Below are 24,940 nucleotides of genomic sequence, written 5' to 3'. Positions count from 1 at the left end.
CCCCCAGTGGTGAAACCCATTTCTGAGAGCAGGAGTGACCAATGCTTCTGAAGGGGCAGCTTTTGTCCAGTTTTGACGCCATGTGCAGCTCTGTAGAGGAAACCCTGCTACTAGTCTTCCTGGGGCTTTCTAGCATCTAGTAAACTTACTAAAACTCTCCTGAAGAATCCTCCTCTTCCTCCTCCTTCTTTTTGGCCATCTTAGCCATTAAGTGTACAGTTCAGTGGTGTTAAGTATATTCGCATTGTTGTGCAATACATACTTAGAACTTTTTCATCTTGCAAAACTGAAACTCTACATCCATTGAACAACTCTGCATTTCTCCCTCCCCCCCAGCCCTTGGCAACCACCATCTTCTTTCTGTTTCTATGAGTTTGATTACTTTTTTAAAAAAAATTATTTATTTACTTTTGGCTGCGTTGGGTCTTCATTGCTGCGTGCAGGCTTTCTCTAGTTGCAGTGAGCAGGGGCTACTCTTCGTTGTGGTGAGCAGGAGCTACTCTTCGTTGTGGTATGTGGGCTTCTCATTGTGATGGCTTGTCTTGTTGCTGAGCACGGACCCTAAGCACACAGACTTCAGTAGTTGTGGCACGCAGACTTCAGTAGTTGTGGCATGCGGGCTCAGTAGTTGTGGCTCGCGGGCTCTAGAGCGCAGGCTCATTAGTTGTGGCACACGGGCTTAGTTGCTCCGCGACATGTGGGATCTTCCCGGACCAGGGCTTGAACCTATGTCCCCTGCATTGGCAGGCGGATTCTTAAGCACTGCGCCACCAGGCAAGTCCCAAGTTTGACTATTTTTTATGCCTCATATAAGTGAAATCACACAGTATTTGCCTTTTTGTGACTGTCTTATTTCATGTAGCATAATGTCCTCAAGGTTCATCCATGCTGTAACATGTGCCAGGATTTTCTTCTTTCTTAAGGCTGAACAATACTCCATTGTATATATACTCCATATTTTCTTTATCCATTCCTCTATTGATGGACATTTGGGTTGCTTCCATCTCTTGGCTACTGTGAATAATACTGCAGTGTACATGTGTATGCAGTTATCTCTTCAAGATCCTGCTTTCCATTCTTTTGCATATATACCCAAAAATGAGATTGCTAGATCATGTGGTAATTCTATTTTTAATTTTTTGAGGAAATTTTTGTTTTTGATAGTGCCTACATCATTTACATTCCCATCAACAGTGTACAGAGTTCCAATTTCTCTGCATCCTTGCCAACACTTAATATTTTCTTTCTTTTGATAGTGGCCTCCTAACAGGAGTACAGTGAGAATGTTTCTCCTTTTTCGCAATTTCCCAGAGATTGCATTTTAATTTGGCTAATGCTTAGTAGTATAGGTATTAACTTTTTTCTTGAATAGAGGAGCAAACGAAAAATCTATTCCTTTCTGCATTATAGACTAAGTACATGTCGTAGTTCTAAAGGTCCTCAGTCAAGCTGCCCATTACCCATCTTGATTAATTCTTACACTTACATGGATTGTTCCACAGTGGTCACCAAGTTCCCTAGTTCTGGTCTTTGAAGTCCAAGCCCAAAGTGCATAGTGTTGGTCCAATACCATATCGTAACATCTGTTTGGCCTGCTGTCTCAGATAGAGGTGTGATCACTGGGAGGAATCACTAGTTTTTCCCCAGGAATGATAAGCTGGAAAAAGGTTAGACTTGGGGAGACCAAGATTAAATGAGAAAGTACTAGATCAAGCTCCCAGGGAATGACACTGACAAAGGCTGCAAAGACTTGTCAGTGTAGGTGTTGGGCAGAGGTGGGATCAGGGATCATTGTGGGCACAGCTAGCATCAGCTAGAGAGCTTGTTATGTAGCAGCTTGGATCATTTCTGACCAGGGCCCAGCAGATGGAGAGGGTCCATGAATAATGGTGTGGCAGAAATAGTAGGTTCTTTCTCACATTAGAGAAATAGCCAAAGTTGAGGACTTAATGCCTCTGTGTTTCTCCACTGGATTTTCCCCAAACAGATGATTTGCAGTTAGAATTTCAAGGGTCAGTTTATCCACGTGGTTCGCGGGGTAGAAATATGATTTTGCAGTTCCCAGGTCAAGGTTAAATACAGAGCTCCTCTCACTGTGGGAGGTGGGGACATTCCAGGGTTGTGTCCATGTGTGGCCCATGGCACTTGTTGAAGCCCATTAGAGCCAACATCATCTCCAGAGGTGTCCTCTCCTCTGCCCCATGTGTCTTAGTCACGTCTACCCACTAATATGTGCCCCTTTATCTCTCATTTTTACCATGATTTCCGCCCCCCTCCAGCAATCCTTCTATTAAACACTTTGTTTTTGGCCACCTCATTGCATCTTGATTTTTTGTGTGTGGTACGCGGGCCTCTCACTGTTGTGGCCTCTCCTGTTGCGGAGCACAGGCTCCGGACATGCAGCCTCAGCGGCCATGGCTCACAGGCCCAGCCGTTCCGTGGCATGTGGGATCTTCCTGGACCAGGGCACGAACCCATGTCCCCTGCATCGGAAGGCGGACTCTCAACCACTGCGCCACCAGGGAAGCCCAGCATCTTGATTTTTTTTCTCTTTCTGTAGCTGTCTTCTGATTATTTTTAATGTATTTACTTCCCATCTTGTTCTTAAAAGTATTTAAGGTGGTAGTTCAAAGAGGCACATGGTACACTGGATTAAAACTAAAATAGATAAGGAAATCAGGCAATGGAGGAAAATCGTATGAGGCCATGGGTATGGTTAGTGAACAAGTGAGTACTGTGTGGTCCTCTGCAGTTCCTAAAGTCACTCTGATTTTGGTTCTGAATGTAATCAGTTATGTGATTCATATTGAAAGCTAAGAATAGATTGGTGTGCAGGCACATCTTTTCTTGCTCCTGAGACTTGAGAATAATTTATCCTGTGGATCCTCATAAAAGAGACACTGTGAATAGAAAGCTTAGAATTATACTGGGGTCTAGGGAGCTCTTTGGCATTTTTCTGAAAAGGTGAAACAAAGGAATTATAGATCTAGTTTTTCCTTTTATTTTGCATTGGTATATAGGCAATACTGATCATGAATAGTTCTAGAAAAGTCATGGATGAAACACTTTACTTCAGTGTCAGCCTGACAAGTTGTGTCTGTGTCTGTGTGTGTGCGCACGCGCGCATGCACAGAATGTCTACAGAAGCCAAGAGTGCTGCCGTATTAACTCTGCTATCTAGTCTTGAAAATTCCAGTTGGCAAAGTAAAGGGAGACAATGATCTGTCTTTAATTTGAAAGATGTTTGCGTGTGCTTTGCATAATGGTAACACTTAAGACAGCTGGCAGACTTGAATAAGAAACCCTGTGCCAAGAGTTTGTACAGTTTCTGCTTTTCACCTCAGGATGCAACTCCACAAACCTCATTGCATGAGTTCAGCTTCACCATTAGGCCCATACTGAGGTCGTGGGTCTCCCTCACTACTGTCCAGCTAGACAGTTTCAGGGTACGCTCTTTGAAAAATGCTAGTAACCTTTGTCCAGTTTTATTGTCATTGCAGTTATAATGCCAGCCTTGCAATATATCCTGGCAAGAGAACTTCAAATGACATGAAGGGAAAGAAGAGAAATAGGAAATATCCCTCAAAATGAGCAAGACTGTGAACTTCGGAGGGAAAAATAATGCAGTTGGTTTCACCCCCCCCCCAGTCCCCAGATCTGTTCCAGGTTCACCCAACATTCATTAGTGCCCCTCTTTCTTCCTACCACGAAGTCCCCACCTTCTGCTATCCTGGGTCCTTCTAAAAAGCACAAATATCAGCCCAGCTCACATCCAGATTCCACCCAGTGGTGAGATCTCAACAAAAAACATAACCAACAGCAGGCAAGAAAGGAGAGCCATGGGGCAGCTCACTCACTGTGTTTGGGTCTCTTACCCCATCAGCGTTCTCTTGGGCCATGGCTGTGCAACCAGTCTAAGCATCGCTGCACGACCCACATCACTAGTGTCTGTTGCTGTATTCTTAGTTTGAAAATTGCCTGCCTGTGGGCTGAAAGTGCTCCCAATTTTAGCATTTGTTTTGAGCCCACATCTGCCCACTCGTTCTGCAGGCAAAGCTGCTTGGCATGGAACTTGACTGAAAGTGAACCTGGCAGAAGGAAACCTTCTTTCCCCCCACAGTGCTGGCATGGTTTCTCCTCTCTGTAGGTGCCCGTTTGCTTACAGTGTTAGTCTGTGCTTTCCTGTTCTTTCAGTGGACTTTCGGGACCTGTCCAGCTCTCTCGCTGGGAAGTTTTTTGGGTTCAGTGTAATTGCTGACTAAATGATTTGCTCATTTGCCTCAGAGGAATGAATGGTTGAATCAGACCAAGGACATACATTTGATATTCTGCTTGCTCTTGCGAAGCAGATGCCTTCTATTACTGCATTTTGAGGGAGTTATTTAGAAAATAATAAAACTAACAGCTAAGCACTGATTTTTATGTCTCCATCCTGCATTATTGCCAGCTTGACTGTAATTATGTCATTGGAGGAAAGATTCTAACCATTTCCCTTCCCTGGCCCCTTTGTTTTTCAAAAGAGCTGACTTGGGGCCATATTTCTAAGGGAGTAAATCACATGCAAGTGTAAAAATGGCTTTATGTGAAGTTATTAGGGATTTTGTCAAGTTTGTTGAGTGAAATCTTGAATGGAATGGTAAAGGGAGTCGAGTTGAGAGTAGCTCTGCTGACAGGGGTAAATGGAAAACTAGTGGAGGTGATACAGCTTTTGTCGGTTGATGAAAAGCCCAAGGAAAAAGAAATGGAAGAGTTGTTGGAAATTTATGACATTCTTGTAGTGCTTTTCCTGAAAAGAACACACACAAAGTTGTAATTTTACCTGGTTACTAAGCTAGCGCAAGGGGTGTGGTAATAGCTTAAATGTGACTCTGGACTGTTTCTTTTACTCATGGGATGTTAGCTGCAGCGAAGAGGCACAGATTATCTTAAAAATCTCTCAACTGTTCATTGTAAAAATTTCCACTTGCTTCCTGCTGATCCGTAGCTCTCGGACAGGGCTACCCAATAGAACCTTCTAGGAGGATGGAAATGCTGTTCAGTACTGTAGCCACTCACCACACGTGGCTACTGAGCACTTGAAGTGTGGCCAGTGCAAGTGAGGAAGTGAAATATTCGCTTAAATTGAGTTTTCATTTAAACTGACATAGCCACTTTGGGCTCGGGTTACCATTTTGGACAGTACAGCCGTAGATCCTTAGGCAGGGGGGCTCCTTGAATTGTCTTAAGGGAGCAAGCTAGGCAAAGAACTAATGAAGTCCCAATTTTCATTTACCATCTGGAAAAAGTCCCTCTTTTCCCACTCCAAGAAGGGAGAAACATTCTGGAGGGCGGGGAAGCCACTGCATATCCTCTTCTTTTTATCCGTAACATCTGTTGTGTTGAACAAAAGGGGCTTGGGAGGATCAACCAGGCTCAGCAGGGTCAGCAAGACAGGTGAGGAGATGAGCCACAGTTAGACTTCGTGTTGTTAACATTCCGCCAGGAAGAGTGACTCGATTTCATGATAAAGTCCTTTAAAAATGTAGACTAACATGAAATGCTTATTATCCATAATGAACTTTTGTGTTTCCATGCATGATACTGACAAGAAGCTCTTGAATTCATGGCCTGGTTGTTAAAATTCATGATGTTTTAAAGCAGCAGTGCTGGAGTCTGCACCGGTGGACCGAGCAGGAGTGGAAAGCTCCCCCGCGGCAGATGCCACCGAACCTTCACCTTGCAGGTCACCCTCAACTCCTCGGCACCTCCGCTACCGCCAGCCCGGAGGTGAGCACTCAGAAAGGGACTCAGAAACACTCAAGCGAGGAATGATTCTAGCTCCTGAATCTTTTGTTTGCCTTACTGTTTCACTCCCCGAATATTTTTAGTCTCAGTTATGAAAAGTAATGGGAAGCAAATGTTACTGTAGGACCAAGTAGTAGAAAATAAATGATTAGAGAGTATGTCATTAGTATAACCAATATTTATTTGACCCCATCATTGCATGACACTTTGTGTGGAGTAACCTGAATTGAGAAGCCTGTTCTTAGTTGCTAGTTGATTGAATTTCAGTGCTGGTTTCACCAAAATGTTCCCAGACTCTGATACCTTACCATGAATCCCAGTGTAGTCTGTATTAAATAGGTTCATCTGGGACACAGAATTGTCGGGGGGGACCTTATTAAGAACACTGTTTCAGCTAAAATAAAGTCCAGTTGCATGGAGCGCCAATCTTCATTATTACTAGTGGCAGAATCTGGTATCTTTTCTATAGTTATGAAAATTATAAAACATTATCCCATAATTTGTTTTAGAATATACCAAATGTTTTCTAATTGGAGGGAAGACAGAACAAAAGACAGAAATCTTTTATCTCCTCATTGCTCAAATAAATATATCCAAATTACAGTTGTTTTAGAAATGTTTTCTTCTTTTCTCCTCAAGCCAATTATTTCAAGTTGGAAGAGAAAATTATTCAATTATGAAACCAGATTCACCCTAAGTAACCCATGTAAAACATAGACGTTTTCTGACTCTCATACTCCTGCTTTAAGTAAGGCAGTTTAGCAAAAGATAGAGTGCATGGCTCCAAAGGGTCCTTTCATTTGCAGCCTTAGCCTCGTGGTGGAAGCTGTTTTCATTGCCATCACCTCCAAGAGAAGCTAGTCTGGGTCAGACTGTTGTCAGCAGTTTTGCCCTGATGGATATTAGCCCTTTGGGGCTCCTGGTCCGTCATGGGTCACCCTGACATTTGGATAGCTCTGAAAAACCAAGGGTAACAAGCTAGATTCCCTGGCTTGTTATAGGACTACTATGGAATTAGCCAAATCTCTTTACTCTTCTTAGAGGCTTGGTCAGTCCAAGCCTTGGCAACTTCTTTGACCATTGCCATGTGGGACAGACTCCCTTGAGTTCATTAAACCTGTAAGAGTTTGGGGCCAAAGTCTGTGAAAGCAAAACTTTACCAAGGCAAGATTAAATGTTGTCCACTTGGTTACTATTATTAGAGCTCTGTTTTAGTACGGTCTCTTTCATATGTTTATATTCATTTAAAATGTTTTTAAATTTATGTAAACATCATTTGGAAATCCTCATCCTGTTTGTGGATTAACTAAGTCCTTTGTTTCTTTCCTGATCTGACTAAATCCCAGCGACACAGGAAGAAAGCCAAAATCTGTGATAATACGGTGGATCCAAATGGGGACAGTATCACACATTTTCTCACTGTGTAGCTGAATTTTGCCTGTTCATCTGTCTACTTGCCACCTTGCTTCACAAATGTTTTCAGGCTACTGCTGAAGGAGAGGGTAGAGCTGTTCTTTGCTTTCATGCTTGGGTACATTAAGCAGCTCTTTGCTTCCCCTCTTATTTATTTTAAGCATGACTATATAACTTTAGGGGCAAACTAATCAAAAATCACAGAATCACAGTGAGCTATCTTCACTAAAAGCCTGAGTGAGAAAAACAGTGAGGTTGTCAGCAATATTAGCCAATGCTGTGTGTAAGCGTCTGAGTGAGAGGGGCTGCCTGAAGGTGCCGAGTGCATCCTTCGGTTTAAGAACCCATCTCTGCTTCTAAAGGTACTTTGAGAAGAAAATTCCATCAGTAAAGTGTAGAATATTTTTAAAAAATATTTTTTATATTGAGATAAAGTTCACATACCATAAGATTCACCCTTTTAAAATACACAGTTCAGTGGTTTTTATATATTTACAAGGCTGGGCAGCCATGACTACTATCTCATTCCAGAACATTTTCATCCCCTCCCCCACTAAGGGACCATGTCCTCATTAGTAGTCACTCCCCATTCCCATCTCCCCGCCAGCCCCTGGAAACCACTAATTTACTCTCTGTCTCTATGGATTTACCTAATCAGGACATTTAATGTAAATGGGATCATACAATATGTGACTCTTTATGACTGACGTTCACTTAGCATGATGTTTTCAAGGTATATTCATGTTGTAGTATGTATTAGTACTTCATTCCTTTTTGTGGCTAGATGATATTCCCTTGTATGAGAATTTTTGATTTGGTTTATCATTTCACCAGTTGGTGGACATTTGATTGTTTTTATTTTTTGGCTGTTATGAATAATGCTGCTATGGATGTTCACGTATAAGTTTTTGTGTAGATATATGCTTTCATTCCTCTTGGGGCTATACCTAGAATGGACTTGCTAATATAGAATCTTGTTATTTGCCTATTAATAAGGACAATGCAGGGTATTTGCATTCATCCAGTGCTGGAATGAAAATGAGAATTTTTATTACGTTATATTATCCAACTGTCTCACCATGCCATTTCCATTCTTTTGAAATAACCAGGACAGACCGCCGACAACTCCCACTGCTCTGTTTCGCCTGCTTCTGCTTTTGCAATTGCCACAGCTGCAGCAGGACATGGGAGTCCACCTGGTGAGTAGGGGCCAGCAGCTGAGTGCAGACACATGGCAATTTATGGTAAATCAGTGGTCCTTGCCTGCCAGCGTCTTGATGATACACTGGGCAGCTTCTTAAGAATGCAGATTCCCAGCCCCCTAAGTCAGCGCATCTTGGCGTGATACCGTCTTTTTAAATAAGCACCTTCAGGTGAGTCTCACACAGGTGGCCTGTGCGTAACCCTTTTGAGAACTTCTGTATCAGAGAAGGATGTGTTATTTCTTTCATGTTGTTTTATGGAGTTCTTTAACCTTTTTAGCCAAATTGTCGAGGACACGTGGTTCCCTTTTAACTGAGTCCAGTGCTGAAAGCATATGCAAGGTGGGAGGGAAGGTTTGTGGAGGGGGCGGGGAGGAGGGAGGGATCTATTGCTTTAGAGGACTCAAAATTCATTTCCAGTAGCTCCATGATGCTTTCTGAGTTGCTATCAGTTAATCTTCAGGGTAAAGAAGTACTTAAAATAAAAGCACGGTATTTTAAATAGATGAAAAATTATATTCATGATCTCTGTCCTCTTCTCTCGTGTGCAAGGAGGACGTTATGTTAAAATAAATCCGTATGTGGTTTAAACAGCCTTGTTGCTGTAAGTATCTTCACCTAAACTAATTCTCTGTGTTCCGGGAGTGTATTTTTGGTGTATTTTGTTAATTAGCCATTGCTCACCTACCAGAGAAGTCCATTTCCAAAGCCTATGAACCTATATTCAACAAGAGTAACTGGTAGGTACTGTCTGTGTGAAATCTAAGTTGAAGTAAGTACAAAGAGATATACTATAAGGAACATGAATTACCATAGTAATTCATATTTACCTATCTATCTATCTATCTATCTAGATAGATAGATATCCCATCTGAATGGAAAATCTTTGCACTTTGACTACATTCCACATCTTAAATATTTTACCACACACACTTCACTGGATGTGGTCAGGCAAATTGGGGATGTTCTTTACCCCAAATATTCCCAGAACCTCAGTTCCCATCAGTATAACACAATACAGCCTGTAATGGTAATAGTATTGATGTCTTCTCAATCCAGTCGGCTTCTGTTGTTGACTACATGTTAGAATAATGAACATTTCTTTGATGAGATAATAAAGGAGTCTTCCCTACACTTCCGGCAGAATTGGTTATCAACTGTGATTTGCTAAGACCTTCTTCTGTCTTTTGTTCTCACAAGCTAGTCTGTCTTTGGAAAAAGTGAAATACAGAGCTTCCTCGCAGGTCTCTTAATTTAAATGTGGTTTGTAAGGGAAAATAGTTTTTAGGTCAATTCAGGATGAGACCATTTCCCCATTTGCTGGAGGCTGGTTCGGGGAAGGTATCTTTTTTTCACCTGAGATTGAAGCAAAGTTCTAACGGAGACTGGCTTTCAGACTTGGGCTTGCCCGTGCCTGATGGGCCAGAGGATAAAGCAACCACAATAGCCAGGTCTTCCTCACTATCTGAACACTGCTGCTGCTCTGCGGCCTGTTCCTGCTTCTCCCTTGCAGCCGAAAGAGCCTTAGCAAGAAAGCTGTCCTCAGTGAGCCAGCTGAGGAGGGGCAGCCTGCTGACTGACGACAGCCAGCACTGCTAGGTGCAGGGTGGCCTGGACCTCCTGTTTTATCACACTGCTGCTGACGTTGCCTGTAATGGGGTCTGGAGCCACATGATTCAAGTTTAGACATAAATGACATAAAGGATGGCTTTGGCAGTATCTGTGGCCCCGCTGTCAAGGCAGCAAGTTGCACAGGGGTCAGTTCCGGTGGCTAATGGTGGTACGAAAGAGGGTCTGTTTTGGAGTAGGGATCAGTACGTCCCTGGGGCTCGGCTGCTTCATGGATCTAGCCCCACAGGAGAGTCCACCTGCCTACGAGAACTTGGCAGAAGGGCTCAGGTTCATAGGCCACTAGGGCAGGTGGACATGGAACAGAAAGAGAGGAAGTGCTAGGAAGATGATCTGGACTCCTTGGCTGGTCAGGGAGAGGAGAGCCTGCTACTGCCCAGAGAAGCCCTAAACCCAGACAGACAGGTGTCCGAAGGAAGCTAGTGCTACCTAGTGTTTAAGTCTCAAACCAGGCCTTGTATCTACTCTCTGAATCAGGAATTATGACCCGAATGCACACTGGAACGTGGAGAGCCTGCAGAGGTGAGCAGGAGGGAAGGTGGTGTAGATAAGTGAACATCTCATGCTCACATCCATTTTTCCAGGCTTCCTGTCTGCTTGTCTGGCTGCAATATGGGACCACCTGGTGGTGCCGCTCTGCTGTGTGTGTGGCTTATAGCCTGAAACAACGTGCCGCCCGGCCAAGCCATGCGGTCTGCAGAGTGGGCTTTCATGTTTCAGGCTCCTCTTCGGGTTCCCTCTTGCTTTAATCCTCTCTCACCTCCCTGCCCTCAACCTCTACCTCCATCAAAATACACGGGAATCTGGCAACTCTGGGTTAGAACTGTCAGTTAGTGATTATGCTTTCAAATATTCACTGCAGGCATTTGCACGTAAGCCATTTCTCTTTAATGATTGCTTAGAAGGTAATTTTACTGCATTGAAAAGTATTTAAATTTAGCAGAAGGATGGACAGAAAATTTTCTTCGCAAAGAGGCCAGATAAGACGTGCATGCCGTAAAGTCAGAGAAAGTTGATTTATCTGTGGAAGGTGGCCTGGTATGTACTCAGGATTACCAGTCCTGCCCCTCGGGTCTGAGCCTACCTGATTTCCACACACACTGGAAAAGACTGGAATTTCCCCTCTGGTTTCTTTAAGGACTTAGAGCCTGTCCTTTCCAAAGATGGGTGTCTCTTCCTTCCATGTCATGCTCCGTTTCCTTGTAGACCAACAGGAGTACCTCTGCTGGAGAGGAAGGAAAGCCTGATCTGTGGGCATGATTGTGACATGATTAATTCTCCTTAACTTCACATTATAAAGAGTTCACAGTTTATTTAGTGCTTGCCTTGCGATTGGCAGTCAAGTTACATTAGGCCCACTGTGGATGGATCCGGGATTTGTGGGGTCTAACACTTACACAGTCTGCCTCAAGGAAAAGAATATAAAATTACAAACCTTCAGAGCACCTCCCAGGGCTTTGGAAGAGGCCCATACACATTGAGAGGCCCCGAGGCTTAAGCTTCCTGGTAAATCTGTTTATGAGTCCAGCCCTGATCATTCTTGGAATCAGAGCAGCTTTAGGAAATTTTGATCACGGGGTGGCGGGTGGAGGTGGGAGTGGGACCAGTGATCATCAATCAGTCAAATAAGTGCTAACTCTGTAAGTTTTAGCTCTATGCAAGACTGAGACAAAAAAACAGTGAGTCTTATGAGCCACCACACTGGCTGAAATGTACTTTCAAGCATCTGCTCAAATTTAGGAGCTCTGCATTAAAGTAGAATTAAAATCTGTGCCTTTCAGATGGCTGCTGATACAGGGAATCTGCAGGTGCAGTTTGGATATAGTTATGATATGAATAGAAATGCAAATCCAATAAATACACATATCAGGGCATATCATGGTGCTTACTATATACCTAAAGCTCTGGGATTAATGATAGGGTTTATGAAATGATCTAAAATGAAACATGAAAGTGTGAGGTGGGTTATTTTTATGAGAGTAGAAATAACGGCAGTGGAGGTACTACAAGCAACTCTTGATTATCTGTGAAAAGATTATAGGTTTTACCATTCTATGCAAGTCAGAGTAAATTAACAAAGTAGAGGAATGACTGAATGCATTTATAGGAAAATTAATGGCACAGTTACAATTGCTTAGAGAAATAGTGAGTTCTTTACTGGTGGTGACTTTGTACTTGTAAAATAGATAATTCATAATCTGTTTTTTCCTCTGTTAAACCACTCAGGCTTGTGTAGCCAATAGTAGATCTGAGCTTGGTGTGAATTGGGCTTGGACTCACTTTTTAAAATACCAATAACTGGTCCCACCCCCAGAGATTATGACTTGATTGGTCTGGGTACATCTGGGGCATCAGGATTTTTAAAGTTCCCTATGTGATACTTATGTGGAACCAAGATGGAGAATCACTAAACTAGATGGAGAAGGTGTATTTGTTCCTTCTCTGGTTGTAGCATTCCTACAACCAGTTTGAGACATATTTTTTATTGTTTTTTTTCCAAAATATATAAAAACCATTTTACAATAAAAATGTCTTAAGATAGCTAGTTGAATGTTGGGAGACAGAATGTATCTCATTTACATTTTTTAATGAAAACATTATTATCACTATTATTAATGAAAAACAAAGAGCTTTGGCAAACCAAATGTAAGTTAACAGTGATTCCAAGTCTTACTTTAAATTCCTTATTTATTTTTAAGTGTCATGGGTACAACATTGTATTTCAACTTATGTATTCACTACTGTGTACTCACCATGGAAAGTTTAATTTCCATCCATCACTATGCAGTTGACTCCCTTTACCCATTTTACCCTCCCGCATGTCCCTTTCCCCTTGGTGACCATTAATCTTTTCTCTGTATCTATGTTCGTTTTTGTTTGGTTTGGTTGTTTATTTCATTTTATTCTTTTTGGTTGTTTATTTTATTTTTTTATATTCCTCATATGAGTGAAAACATATGGCATTTGTCTTTTTCCATCTGACTTATTCCACTTAGCATAATACCCTCAAGGTCCATCCACATTGTTGCAAATGGCAAGATTTCATCTTTCTGTTATGGCTGGGTAGTATTGCATTGTGCATATATATTACATCTTTATCCATTCATCCATTGATGAGCACTTAGATTGTTTCCATATCTTGGCTATTGTAAATAATGCTACACTGAGTATAGGGGTGCATATGTCTTTTTGAATTAGTATCTTCATTTTCTTTGCATAAACACTCAGAAATGGAATAGCTGGATTATATGGTAATTCTGTTCTTAATTTTTTGAGGAATCTCTATACTGTCTTCCATAGTGGCTGCACCAATTTACATTCCCACCACCAGTGTATGAGTGTTCCCTTTTCTCATCATCCTCACCAACACTTGTTATTTCCTGTCTTTTTGAGAATAGCCATTCTAACTGGCGTGAGGTGATACATCATTGTGGTTTTGATTTGCATTTCCCTGATAATTAGTGATATTGAACATCATTTTATGTGCCTACTGGCCATCTGTATGTCTTCTTTGGAAAAATGTCTACTCAGATCCTCTGCCCATTTTTTAATCAGGGTGTTTGTTTTGTTGTTGTGGAGTTGTATGAGTTCTTTATATATTTTGGATATTAAACTCCTATTGGATATATGATTTTCAAGTATCTTCTCCCATTCGGTAGGTTGTCTTTTTGTTTTGCTGATGGTTTCCTTTCCTTCCTGTGCAGAAGTTTTTTAGTTTGATGTAGTCTCATTTGTTTATCTTTGCTTTTGTTTCCCTTGTCTCAGGAGACATATCCAGAAAGATACTGCTAAGACCAATGTTAAAAAGTGTACTGCATATGTTTTTTTCTAGGAATTCTATGATTTTAGGTCTTACATTCAAGTCTTTAATCCATTTTGAGTTGATTTTTGTATATGGAGTAAAATAGTGGCCTAGTTTCATTCTTTTGCATATGACCGTCCAGTTTTCCCAATACCATTTATGGAAGAGACTATCCTTTCTCCCATTGTATGTTCTTTGCTCCTTTGTCATAAATTATAATTGTCCATCTATATGTGGGTTTATTCTGGGCTCTCAACTCTGTTTCATTAATCTGTGTCTTTTTTATGCCAATATCATGCTGTTTTGATTACTATAGCTTTGTACAGTTATACCTCATTTTATTGCACTTTGCTTTATTGTGTTTCACAAATACTGTATTTTTTACAAATAGAAGGTTTTTGGCAACCGTGTGTCGAGCGAGTCTATCAGCACCATTTTTCCAACAGCATTTGCTCACTTCATGTCTCTCTGTCACATTTTGTAAATTCTCTCAATATTTGAAACTTTTTCATTCTTATTATACTTGTTATGGTGACCTGCATTCAGTAACCTTTGATATTACTGTTTAATTTGGGGGTGGTCCATGAACCACACCCATATAAAGATGGTGAATTTAATAGATAAATGCTGAGTGTGTTCTGGCTGCTCTACCGACCTGCCATTCCTGCCTCTCTCCCTCTTCTCAGGCCTCCCTGTTTCCCTGAGACACAACAATGTTGAAATTAGGCCAGTTAATAACCCTACTGTGGCCTCTAAGTGTTCAAGTGAAAGGAAGAGTTGCATGTTTCTCACTTTAAATCAAAAGTTAGAAATGATTAAGCTTATTAAGGAAGGCATGTCGAAAGAGTAGATGGGCTGAAAGCTAGGCCTCTTGCACCAAACAGTTAACCAAGTTGCGAATGCAAAGGAAAAGTTCTTGAAGGAAATTAAAACTACCACTACTCCAGTGAACACGTGAATGATAAAAAAGCGAAACAGCCTTATTGCTCTTATGGAGAAAGTTTTAGTGGTCTGGTTAGAAGATCAAACCAGCCACAACATTCCCTTAAACCAAAGCCTAATCTAGAGCAAGACCCTAACACTCTTAAATTCTGTGAAGGTGGAGAGAGATGAGGAAGCTGTAGAAGAAAAATCTGAAATGAGCACAGGTTGGTTCATGAGCTTGAAAGAAAGAAGTTGTCTCCATAACATAAAAGTGCAAGGTGAAGCAACAAGTGCTGATGTAGAAGTTGCAGCAAGTTATCCAGAAGATCTAGCCAGCTAAGATCGTTAATGAAGGTGGATATACTAGACAACAGATTTTCAGTGCAGATGAAACAGCCTTCTATTAGAAGATGATGCCATCTAGGATTTTCATAGCTAGAGAGAAGTCAATACCTGGCTTCAAAGCTTCAAAGGACAGGCTGACTCTTGTTAGGGGCCAGTGCAGCTGGTGACTTGAAGTTGAAGCCAGTGCTCATTTACCGTTCTGAAAATCCTAGGGCCCTTAAGAATTATGCTAAATTATGCTAAATCTGCCTGTGCTCTATAAATGGAACAACGAAGGCTGGATGACAGCACATCTATTTACACCATGGTTTACTGAATATTTTAAGCCCACTGTTGAGACCTATTGCTTAGAAAAGAAGATTCCTTTCAAAATAGTGCTGCTCATTGACAGTGCACCTGGTCACTCAAGAGCTCTGGTGGAGATGTACAACGAGATTGTTATTTTCATGCCTGTGAAATACAGCATCCATTCTGCAGCCCGTAGAGCAAGGAGTAATTTTAACTTTCAAGTCCTGTTATGTAAGAATTATATTTCATAAGACTATAGTTGCCATAGATAGAGATTCCTCTGATGGATCTGAGAAGGGTAAGTTGAAAACTTTCTGGAAAGGATTCATCATTCTAGATGTCATTAAGAACATTTGTGATTCATGGAAAAAGCTCAAAATATCAACATTAACAGGAGTTTGGAAGAAGTTTATTCCAACCCTCATGGATGACATTGAGGGGTTCAAGACTTCAGTGGAGTAAGTCATTGCAGATGTGGTGGAAATAGCAAGAGAACTAGAATTAGAAGTGGAGGCTGAAGATGTGACTGACTTACTGTGATCTCATGATAAAACTTCAACAGGTGAGGAGCTGCTTCTTATGGATGAGCAAAGAAAGTGGTTTCTTGAGATGGGATCTACACCTTTTTTTTTTTTTTTTTTTTTGCGGTACGCGGGCCTCTCACTGTTGTGGTCACTCCCATTGTGGAGCACAGGCTCCGGACGCGCAGGCTCAGCGGCCATGGCTCACGGGCCCAGCCGCTCCGTGGCATGTGGGATCCTCCTGGACCGGGGCACGAACCCGTGTCCCCTGCATCGGCAGGCGGACCCCCAACCACTTCACCACCAGGGAAGCCCGGATCTACACCTTTTGAAGATGCCGTGAAGATTGTTGAAATGACAACAAACGATTTAGAATATTACATACATTTAGTTGATGAAGCAGCAGCAGGGTTTGAGAGGATTGACTCCAGTTTTGAAAGAAGTTTTCTGCTGTGGGTAAAATGCTCTCAAACAGCATTGTATGCTACAGAGAAATTGTTGGCGAAAGGAAGAGTCAATGGATGTGGCAAACTTCTTGGTTGTCGTATTTTTTAAAATGGCCACAGCCATCCCAGCCTCCAGCAACCACCAGCCTGGTCAGTCAACAGACATCAACATTGAGGCAAGACCCTCCACCAGCAAAAAGATTACGACTTGCTGAAGGCTCGGGTGACGGTTAGCACTTTTTAGCAATAAAGTGTTTTTAATTAAGGTATATACATTATTTTTTCAGAACTAATGCTATTGCACACTTAAAAGACTGCAGTATAATGTAAACATAACTTTTATATGCACTGAGAAACCAAAACAAATGGTGTGACTTATTTTATTGCAATATCTGCCGTTTTGCCATGGTCTGGAACAAAAGCCGCAATATCTCCAAGGATGCCTGTTGTATAATTTGAAATCAGGGATGTGATACCTTCAGCTTTGTTTTTTTTCTCAGGATTGCTTTAGTTGTTTGGGGTCTTTTATGGTTCTGTATAAATTTTAGGGTTTTTTTTGGTCCTATTTTGTGAAAAATATTTTGGGATTTTGATAGGGATCGCATTGAATCTGTAGATTGCTTTAGGTAATATGGACATTTTAACAATGTTAAACCATAAGACGTTGTTGAAAGGAATTGAAGGCACAAAGAAATGGAAAGATATTCTGTGCTAAATGATTCCAGTCTAATTTTTAGACACACATACACACACACACGGACTGAAATTAAAATTTTGGAACTGAGAAGTTACATCGTTTTTATAAAGTTTTTATTTTTATTGAAGTATAGTTGATCACAATGTTGCGTTAGTTTCTGGTGTACAGCAAAGTGAATATATATATTCAATATATATATTCTTTTCTCATACTCTTTTTCATTATAGGTTATTACAAGATATTGAATATAGTTCTCTGTGCTATACAGTAGGACCTTGTTGTTTATCTATTTTATATACAGTAGTTTGTATCTGCTAATCCAAAACTCCTAATGTATCCCTCTTAACTAGTATGAGCCTGCAAAGCAGCTAGGGATGCTCATGTCAGGGGGTCATTGCACTCTCTTCCTGGGAGGATGCCCACAGCAAGCCAGATCACATGGAGCACTTCCTCTGCCCATCATGTGTTTTTGATAAGCCTTTCAAGCAAACCCAAATCCTTGTTCCAGCTGGCCTGAGCACCCTCTTTCCTGACCATGTTGCATTGCCAAGTTCTCCTTCTTTGTGCTGCCCTTTCCTGAGCTCCACGCAGACCATTCTCCTGTATTACCGTATCTCCTCAGCAAAGGTACTATGCACTTGATTGTGCCTTTTCACTTTTCTGATACGCTCACATTGCTTAATTGCTACTTGACTGCAGTACAGTTTCATCCATTTCAGGGCCAGGCAGGTAACTGAAAGGGGGACTGGATGGCTGATACCATGTGAAAGAGGGGCAGCCACTGCTCAACTCCCCCTGGTTTTTGCCATGACAGAATACAGACTAGGGCCGTCAGATCTGTTTTCTTTCTTTCTTTTCTTTATTAAAGAAAAACCAGAAATCTGGATATTTATGTAAAATCTCCTATTTTTAAATGTTGGAAGTGAATTCATACTCTTTAAAAAAATACTGTCCAGCCCAGCAGAATACTTCTGTGGACCACAATTGGCTGTGAGCCACCAGCATGTGACCTCAGATTTACTGTAATCATTTACAGCTGGAGTTGTAGGTTGATCCAGATAAGAGTTTCTGAGACCATACCTCAATGCTAGCAATGGACTCCTGAATCTCCTCAGTCTTCCCTCCCCAAAACTATTTCCTATTCCTTTGGCCAGGCTATTTTATAGGAAGCCCATCTCTTCTTGTCCACTGTGGCTTGACCACTTTGGCTTTCACAGGGTAATCTTATCTCTAAGATCTGGAGGATGCCTCATTGTCACCCCTTCACCATGGAAGGGATTTTGGGGACTGTCTTTCTTACTTTACAGATTTTGAAACAAGTGTGAGACCCAGAATGCTGGAGGGCCTGGCCCAGGTTCTCAGAGTGCCTGAGAATGAGGCTCAGATCTGTCCACTACCAAACTGCTTCTTTCTTTGCCCTGATATTGCCTCTAATCCCACATTTATTTCAAAAAGAACAAGATCTTGGGAAACTTGAGTTACGTATTTTGTTGCTAACTCTTGATCCTGTCTTCATCTGCAGCATACCCACTACTTTCCATCTTCTTTCCACCTGGCATTCACCTGACAGATACAGCAGCACGGTAACTCCAGAGAGATGAACCCGAGTGAAATTAGTCATCTGTGGGTAGATTCTTACTTAGCTAGCAGCACTGAGGGGTCTGTGATTTCTTTCACAGGATCGCAGAAACTAGGGTCTTAGTACAATGATATAACCTGGTCAGAGGAAGCGTTTATCTCTGTATTGAGAATTGGATTAAATTTGCAGTAATATATTGAGTACCATGAATTACGTTAATGTCATATATGTACCCCGCTGTCTTTTTTTTTTCTGGATTTGTGAGAGCAATCAGCTCTGTTTAAATAGTTTAGCTATTTAGTAAGTAAACTTGTAAGAAAGGCACAGAATATGGGCTTTTTGTCAGTGTTGTTTATCTAACTGGCATTTGTAGCCTGTGGCTTCACAAGTGCTAGGAAGACCTGAAAACACAACTTAATAATATGTAATTAGCCTGTTTTATCTTGTGAATACATTATAATTGTGGGTAGTTTTTGCAGAGGGCCTCTCAGAGTTGCACCCACACCTTGCAGACCCCCGTCCTATGCTTCCCTGTTGGGCATTTGTGTATGCAATTATAAACTTATTATCAACATGACAAAAGCAACAACAATAAAGTGACATAATTCTATAGGGTGTACTATATACCAAGCACCATTCTAAACTTTACATATGTTAACTAATATGTGAAGTAGTTACTATTATTTGTATAATGAGTATAATGTACTCATTATACTAATAATAGTATTATTATATATTTAATATATAATAATACTATTATATATAATTAATAGTATTATTCGTATAATGAGTATATTAGTAAATGAATATAATAATAATATTATTATTATACTTATTTTCCAGTTGAGGAAATTAAGATACAGAGAGTTAAGTAAGTCACCTAAGGTCACATAGGTAGTAGGTGGCAGATTTGAATCATATCATCTGGCTAATGAAAAGAGAACTGACAGGATCTATTACCAATCCCAACCTCTGCCTTACATAGATAAGACAGAGATGGAACTTCATTCTCTGGGTTTCTACAGTGCTGCCATTTCGTTTGGAAAAGGACATGAACGTTTCTGGTGGGTGGTCTGGTGGTTTTAAAAATGTGTCCACAAATTCTTTCATACTCCATCCTTCAAGAGGTGAAGCTTAATTTCTCTTTATTTTTGTGTGGGTAGAACTTAGTAATTTGCTTCTAACAAATAAAATTAAGCAGAAGTGGTCATGTGTGACTTTGGAGCCTAGGTCATCAGAAGGCATAGTGTCCTTTGTCTTGGTCAGTCTCTCTCTTGGATCACTTGTTCTGGGGGAAACAAGCTTCCATATCATGAGGAGAAGCCCAATGAGACCAGCTAGAAACTAGAAAGTGGGCCTCCTGCCAAGAGCCTCATGCATGAGCTTAGAAGTGAACCCTCCAGCCCCACTTGAGCCTTTGGATGTCTGCAGCCCTGGTGGACATCTGGCTTGCAACCTCGTGAGACACCCTGAGCCAGAGCCACCCAGCTGAGCCACTTCCAAAATCTCATCCTGAAGAAACTGTGCAATAATAAATGTTTGTTATTTTCAGCCCGTAAATTTCAGGGTGATCTGTTGTGCAGTGATAGATAGCTACTACAGGTGGTATCATGGTTGCCAGTAAACCTTGGCGAAATTATTCAAAATCAAATTGCGCTTAGGGAGCATATTTTCATATTGGAAAGAGAAAACATGTCTGGGCTGTTCCTATAGGACAGAACACGCTGAGCTTATTCCCCCCAAACTTTTTGAAATGGAAAGAATATATCTAAAATTAACATGTAGCTTAAATCTACCTTATTCTTCTCCCTTCACCTGTAGTGCTCTGAATTGAATAGACTTATTTTCCTACTGTTTGAGAGCTGAGAGCAGTTTGATTTGAACACAACTGTTGCTTAGCAATAGGAAGGAACTTAATGGCTCTACTCTCTTCTGCAAACTGAGAGGAGCCTCCCTGTGTAGCTATTGTCTGTCTGTAATGCTGAATTTAAAATTGTAATTATCATTTTAAGATGAAATTGAAGCTGGCCTATGTGACACATTACACTCACCCTAGCATCTCAGCTACCCAGCAGGTTGGAGTGTCCCAGTTTGAGTCCCCTTTGCAGAGAAGCTGGTCTCCTGGAACTATGGGGCATTTAGAAGGCTAAGACAGAGCTCTAAAGAAGCTAGTGAATTCCCAATTGGTAGGTGGTTTGTATTCTCTAAACACTGACTTTGTGATTCTGAGACTGCAACTTGGCTCTTGAGATGCTGTGACTAGAAACTGAGCCAATGATATTAGGGAAGGGCTTTGGTGGCATGGGAATTCCAAAGACATTTTGGGGAGTAGGAGGGGGTGGGAAGTCTAGCTGCCACTGACCTTACTACCCAGCTCTGTTGGAAAGGCTCCTAGAAATGTCAGCTGCTTTGGATTTTTTTTTTTTTTTTTTTGCTTTGGATTTTTTAAACAAAAGGTCTAAATCCGATTGTTCATCAGAGAGGTTGGTCTCGAGATTCAGAAATCTCTGCCTGAATTAAAAGCATTATTCTTTCCCACTCTTTGGATTAAATGATGAACAAGTTTATTTGATTTTGCTTAATCTTCAATTAGTTATATAGGTCTTCCCGTGTACGTGTATACGCTATGCCATACCAGGTGTTGTGGAAAGATAAAAATAGAATACGAGGCATTGCCTCTACTCTCTAAGAACTGACAGTCTCATTGAGGAGATTAGATGAACAGGCATAAAGTAAATTTCAAATGATCAAGATGTAAACTCTAGCATACTGATAATAATCAGTATAATTATTGGTTATTAAATTCTGGACTTGAAAACCCAGAGAAAATGTCACATTAGCAAAATAATAAACCTTCAGTACATGACCCTGAAAGAAAAAGTTAATATAGTTTCAAAGTATTTCATGCATTCACTCTTCCAATTAGTCAGTTTTCTGAACATAGGTTTTTGGAGCTTTTTTTGTTTTTGACTTTGGGACAGTGTTTTCCTCTGGATCTGCACATTATTCCTATGGTCACACACTTCCTGGTGTGTGTTATAGTCTTAGCAGTTTGGCTGGTTTTACATTAAGTGGAGGCAGTGTCTGTCGTACTGGAGTAAATTAACATTACCAAGATTTCGACACATGCATCAGAAGGAAAAGTGATGAAAGTCTTAGACAAAGTATATTTCAGTGTCTTACAAAATCAGAAGCTATAAACCTACAGAAAACACGAAATAGACTTGTTGAACTAGAGGTAAATAATAGTATCCTGATAAGTTTTTGCGTGCATGTCTGTTTTTTTTTTTTTTAATAAGTGTAACAAATAGTCATGGAGGGGCAAACAGCTCCTTTTTTAGCTATTACAGCAAGTCCCCTACATAGGAACCTTCAAGTTGCGAACTTTCAAAGATGCAAATGTGCATTTGCATGTCCAGTCACGTAGTTCACGTGTCTGGTGTACATTGTCATGTGCATGCATCCTCTGTAAGTGGTTGTGCTTTTGTGTACTTTACTGTACAGTACTGTATAGAGTACAGTAGTACAGTGTCTTTATTTCAAGCCCAGGATGTCCGTAAGCAAGCGTAAAAGCAGCCGTGATGTGGCTGGTACTGCTAAGAAAAGCTAAGTGCCAAGAAAGGACAAAGAGAGACAAGAGGAAGTAGTAACTGAAGAACCGAAGAGATACATGATGTAGGAAATGGCAAGGGGATTTTCTTTATTTGAGGAGGTACTGTTAGTTTTTGAGGCACAGGACCTGAATGTAGAATGTATATAAACCTACAGCTGCCATTCAGAATGCAATCCAGTCATCTGTGATAAGAAAAAAAGAGCTACTACCCAGACATCACTGGATCGTTTTTTCAAGAGGGTAGATAGAATTGAATCCAGCAAGGAACCAGAACCTGTGCCACCAACCTCAGGAGTGACTGAAATTGCAGCCTGCCCTCCGTCTCCTATCGCTGACCATCCTTCAGCTCTACCATCTCCCACCTCCTCTCTCCCTCCTCCAGTCAGTAACTCTTCCTGCCTGTTCACTCGATGCCAGCCCCTGTGTGCCAGCTGCTGTCCTGTACTACTGGACTCTTCAAGGTACTGTACTGTAAGATTAAAAATGTTGTCTTTATTTTTTGCTTGTTTTTTATGTATTATTTGTGTGAAAAGTATTATACACCTATTACAGCACAGTACTATCTAGCCGATTGTGTTAGTTGGGTACGTCGGCTAACTTTGTTGGACTTACAAACAAATTGGACTTACGAATGCACTCTCGGAATGGAATTCGTTCGTATGTAGGGGACTTACTGTATTGGATCACCAGCTGTAAAGACTGTGAGGCTCGATGTTTAGTCATGTGTCGCATTCGAATGGCAACAATGCAGATGTTACCTACCTATAGCCCTCCTCCACTTTAGAGACATTTATTTGGGCTTGTTTCTAATTTTCAAGATCCTGTACACCATTGAGAATTAATTCAAAACAGAGCATCTTGGTCAGGATAAAGCTTCATCTGGCAAATACGCTACCAGAGTCAGTTCTCTTGATCCCTGTGGGTTGGGTGGAAAACAAGCCACAGTCCCCTTTAGCGGCAGGCACGGAAGCTAACAGTCTTAGCAAAGGCTGGAGTTTCCTGCCTCCACCGGGCTTACCTCGCTCACTGCAGTGTTAAAGATTTGTAAGTTATGTTCTCATTCCTTTTTTTCTATCCTAGCAGTATGGGTTTATGAAGACCTAATCCTACGCCTCACGTTTGTATACTGCCTCACAATTTCAAAGCCCTTTTATAGGTAACAGCATGTGTGTCCATCACAACCAGGCTGGGAAGTGGAGAGGCAGAGATTACCTTCCTCTTCTAATATATAAAGAAACAGGCTCAGCGAGGTGAAGTGACTTACGGGCGGTTAGAAATTGCAGGCATAGGCCCTGAGTCCAAGTCTCTGGACTCCTGGTCCAGTGCTCATTCTATTAAACCAGGTTACTTTTGTAAAGTGGTATTTCAGAGCCATACCCCTGATATGTCAAGGGACAGTTGAACAGTTAGTTGGTATCCAGTTAATTAATTCTTTAATGAGTTTAATTATTAACCATCTTCAAATATGAATCTCAGTTTCCTTCCCTCTCAGATTCAGGCACTTCCTATACATAAGGAAGTCCTGGTTTCCTTTGTGTGTTTCATAGTTTGTATTTAATTCCCCAGCAGGGTTCAGGGACTACCGCCAAAGCATCCTTGAGGTTGGTTCTTGGATACTGATTGACGCACAGAAAGACATTTTTTAGGGATTTGAACATATTTGTTTGTTCTCCTAAACATTTCTTCAGATAAATATCATGGCAAATAGAAGAAAACCCTGAACTCACCAACCAGATTTTACTTATTTACTTTATCATTTTAAAATCCACCCACCATGCCCACGCATTTCCTTGAAATACATTCTGCCATTCAACTACCTTTGATGGTGACTTAGAGATAGAAGCCTTTTATTTTCAAGGATCAGCTGTCCTGTCAACTTAAAATTTTTGAACAGCCTTACTGAGATATATTTTATATACCATACAACTCAGCCATTTAAAGCATACAGTTTGATGGCTTTTAGTATTGCCCTGCCATCTTTAGTGGAATTCCAATCTGGGTTTTGAGAATACTCAGGCTGTTTCCTGTGGAAAACAATTCAGTTGGGATCTGTGGTGCACTCAGAGTGTCTGGTCTCACTTGGAGCTGTCAGGTGGGTGGAGGATGCAGTTAAGAAGCCCTCTTGCCCTCTTGGTGGGAGTTAACAGGCCTGAGGATTCGAGCTTCTGTTTTTATCATGCTGAGGGAGGGAAGAAAGGCTGAGTGTCCCCTCCCGAGAACAGTGCTTACTGGAGAAGTGGCCTCTGATTGCTGGTGTCTGGTGATCTGGCTGTGGGAAAAGAAGTTATTCAGGGAACAGGGGCCATGCGGGCCTTAGAGAGAATGGGGTATTGGTGAGAGCAGTTATGACTGATTCTCCAAGGAGTCAGGATTGAAAGTGGTTAAGAGAGTGGATTTGGGTGTCAAATAAACCCGTATCTGAGTTCTGCCACTTGTCTAAGCTGTGTGATCTAGGGCAGACTCTCTAAGTCTGATTTTTCTCATCTTTGAGAAGAGTGAGAGCAATGATTGTACCTCCCTCATAGAGTTGTCATGAGGATTAGAGGAGATGATCTATGTGCAGTTCTTAGCATTTGGAACCAGCTAAGCACTCAATGAATATTTTCTGCTGTTATTATTGACTGTTTCCTCCACAAGATTCATAAGCCTTTTGAGAACAGGGACTGTTGTGTTTACCATTAGATCTCCAGCCCCTGT

The 24,940-nt window shown here is 41.2% G+C and overlaps 1 protein-coding gene across 5 annotated transcripts in view; it reads left to right on the top strand.

The window, feature by feature from the left end:
- Positions 1–24,940, top strand: part of RASGRF2 (Ras protein specific guanine nucleotide releasing factor 2) — a 233,008-nt gene that overhangs the window by 128,394 nt on the left and 79,674 nt on the right. For 3 of the 5 annotated variants that reach the window (XM_060009218.1, XM_060009216.1, XM_060009220.1), the window contains 2 exons: positions 5,638–5,766; positions 8,307–8,396. In XM_060009218.1, the coding sequence (XP_059865201.1) occupies positions 5,638–5,766; positions 8,307–8,396 (219 nt within the window). The remainder of the gene's footprint in view (positions 1–5,637; positions 5,767–8,306; positions 8,397–24,940) is intronic. The other 2 variants (XM_060009219.1, XM_060009217.1) reach the window with 1 other exon arrangement.

Source organism: Delphinus delphis, chromosome 3 (assembly GCF_949987515.2).
Source record: "Delphinus delphis chromosome 3, mDelDel1.2, whole genome shotgun sequence".
Taxonomy (NCBI): domain Eukaryota; kingdom Metazoa; phylum Chordata; class Mammalia; order Artiodactyla; family Delphinidae; genus Delphinus; species Delphinus delphis.
This window is presented reverse-complemented; position numbering and strand designations above follow the sequence as displayed.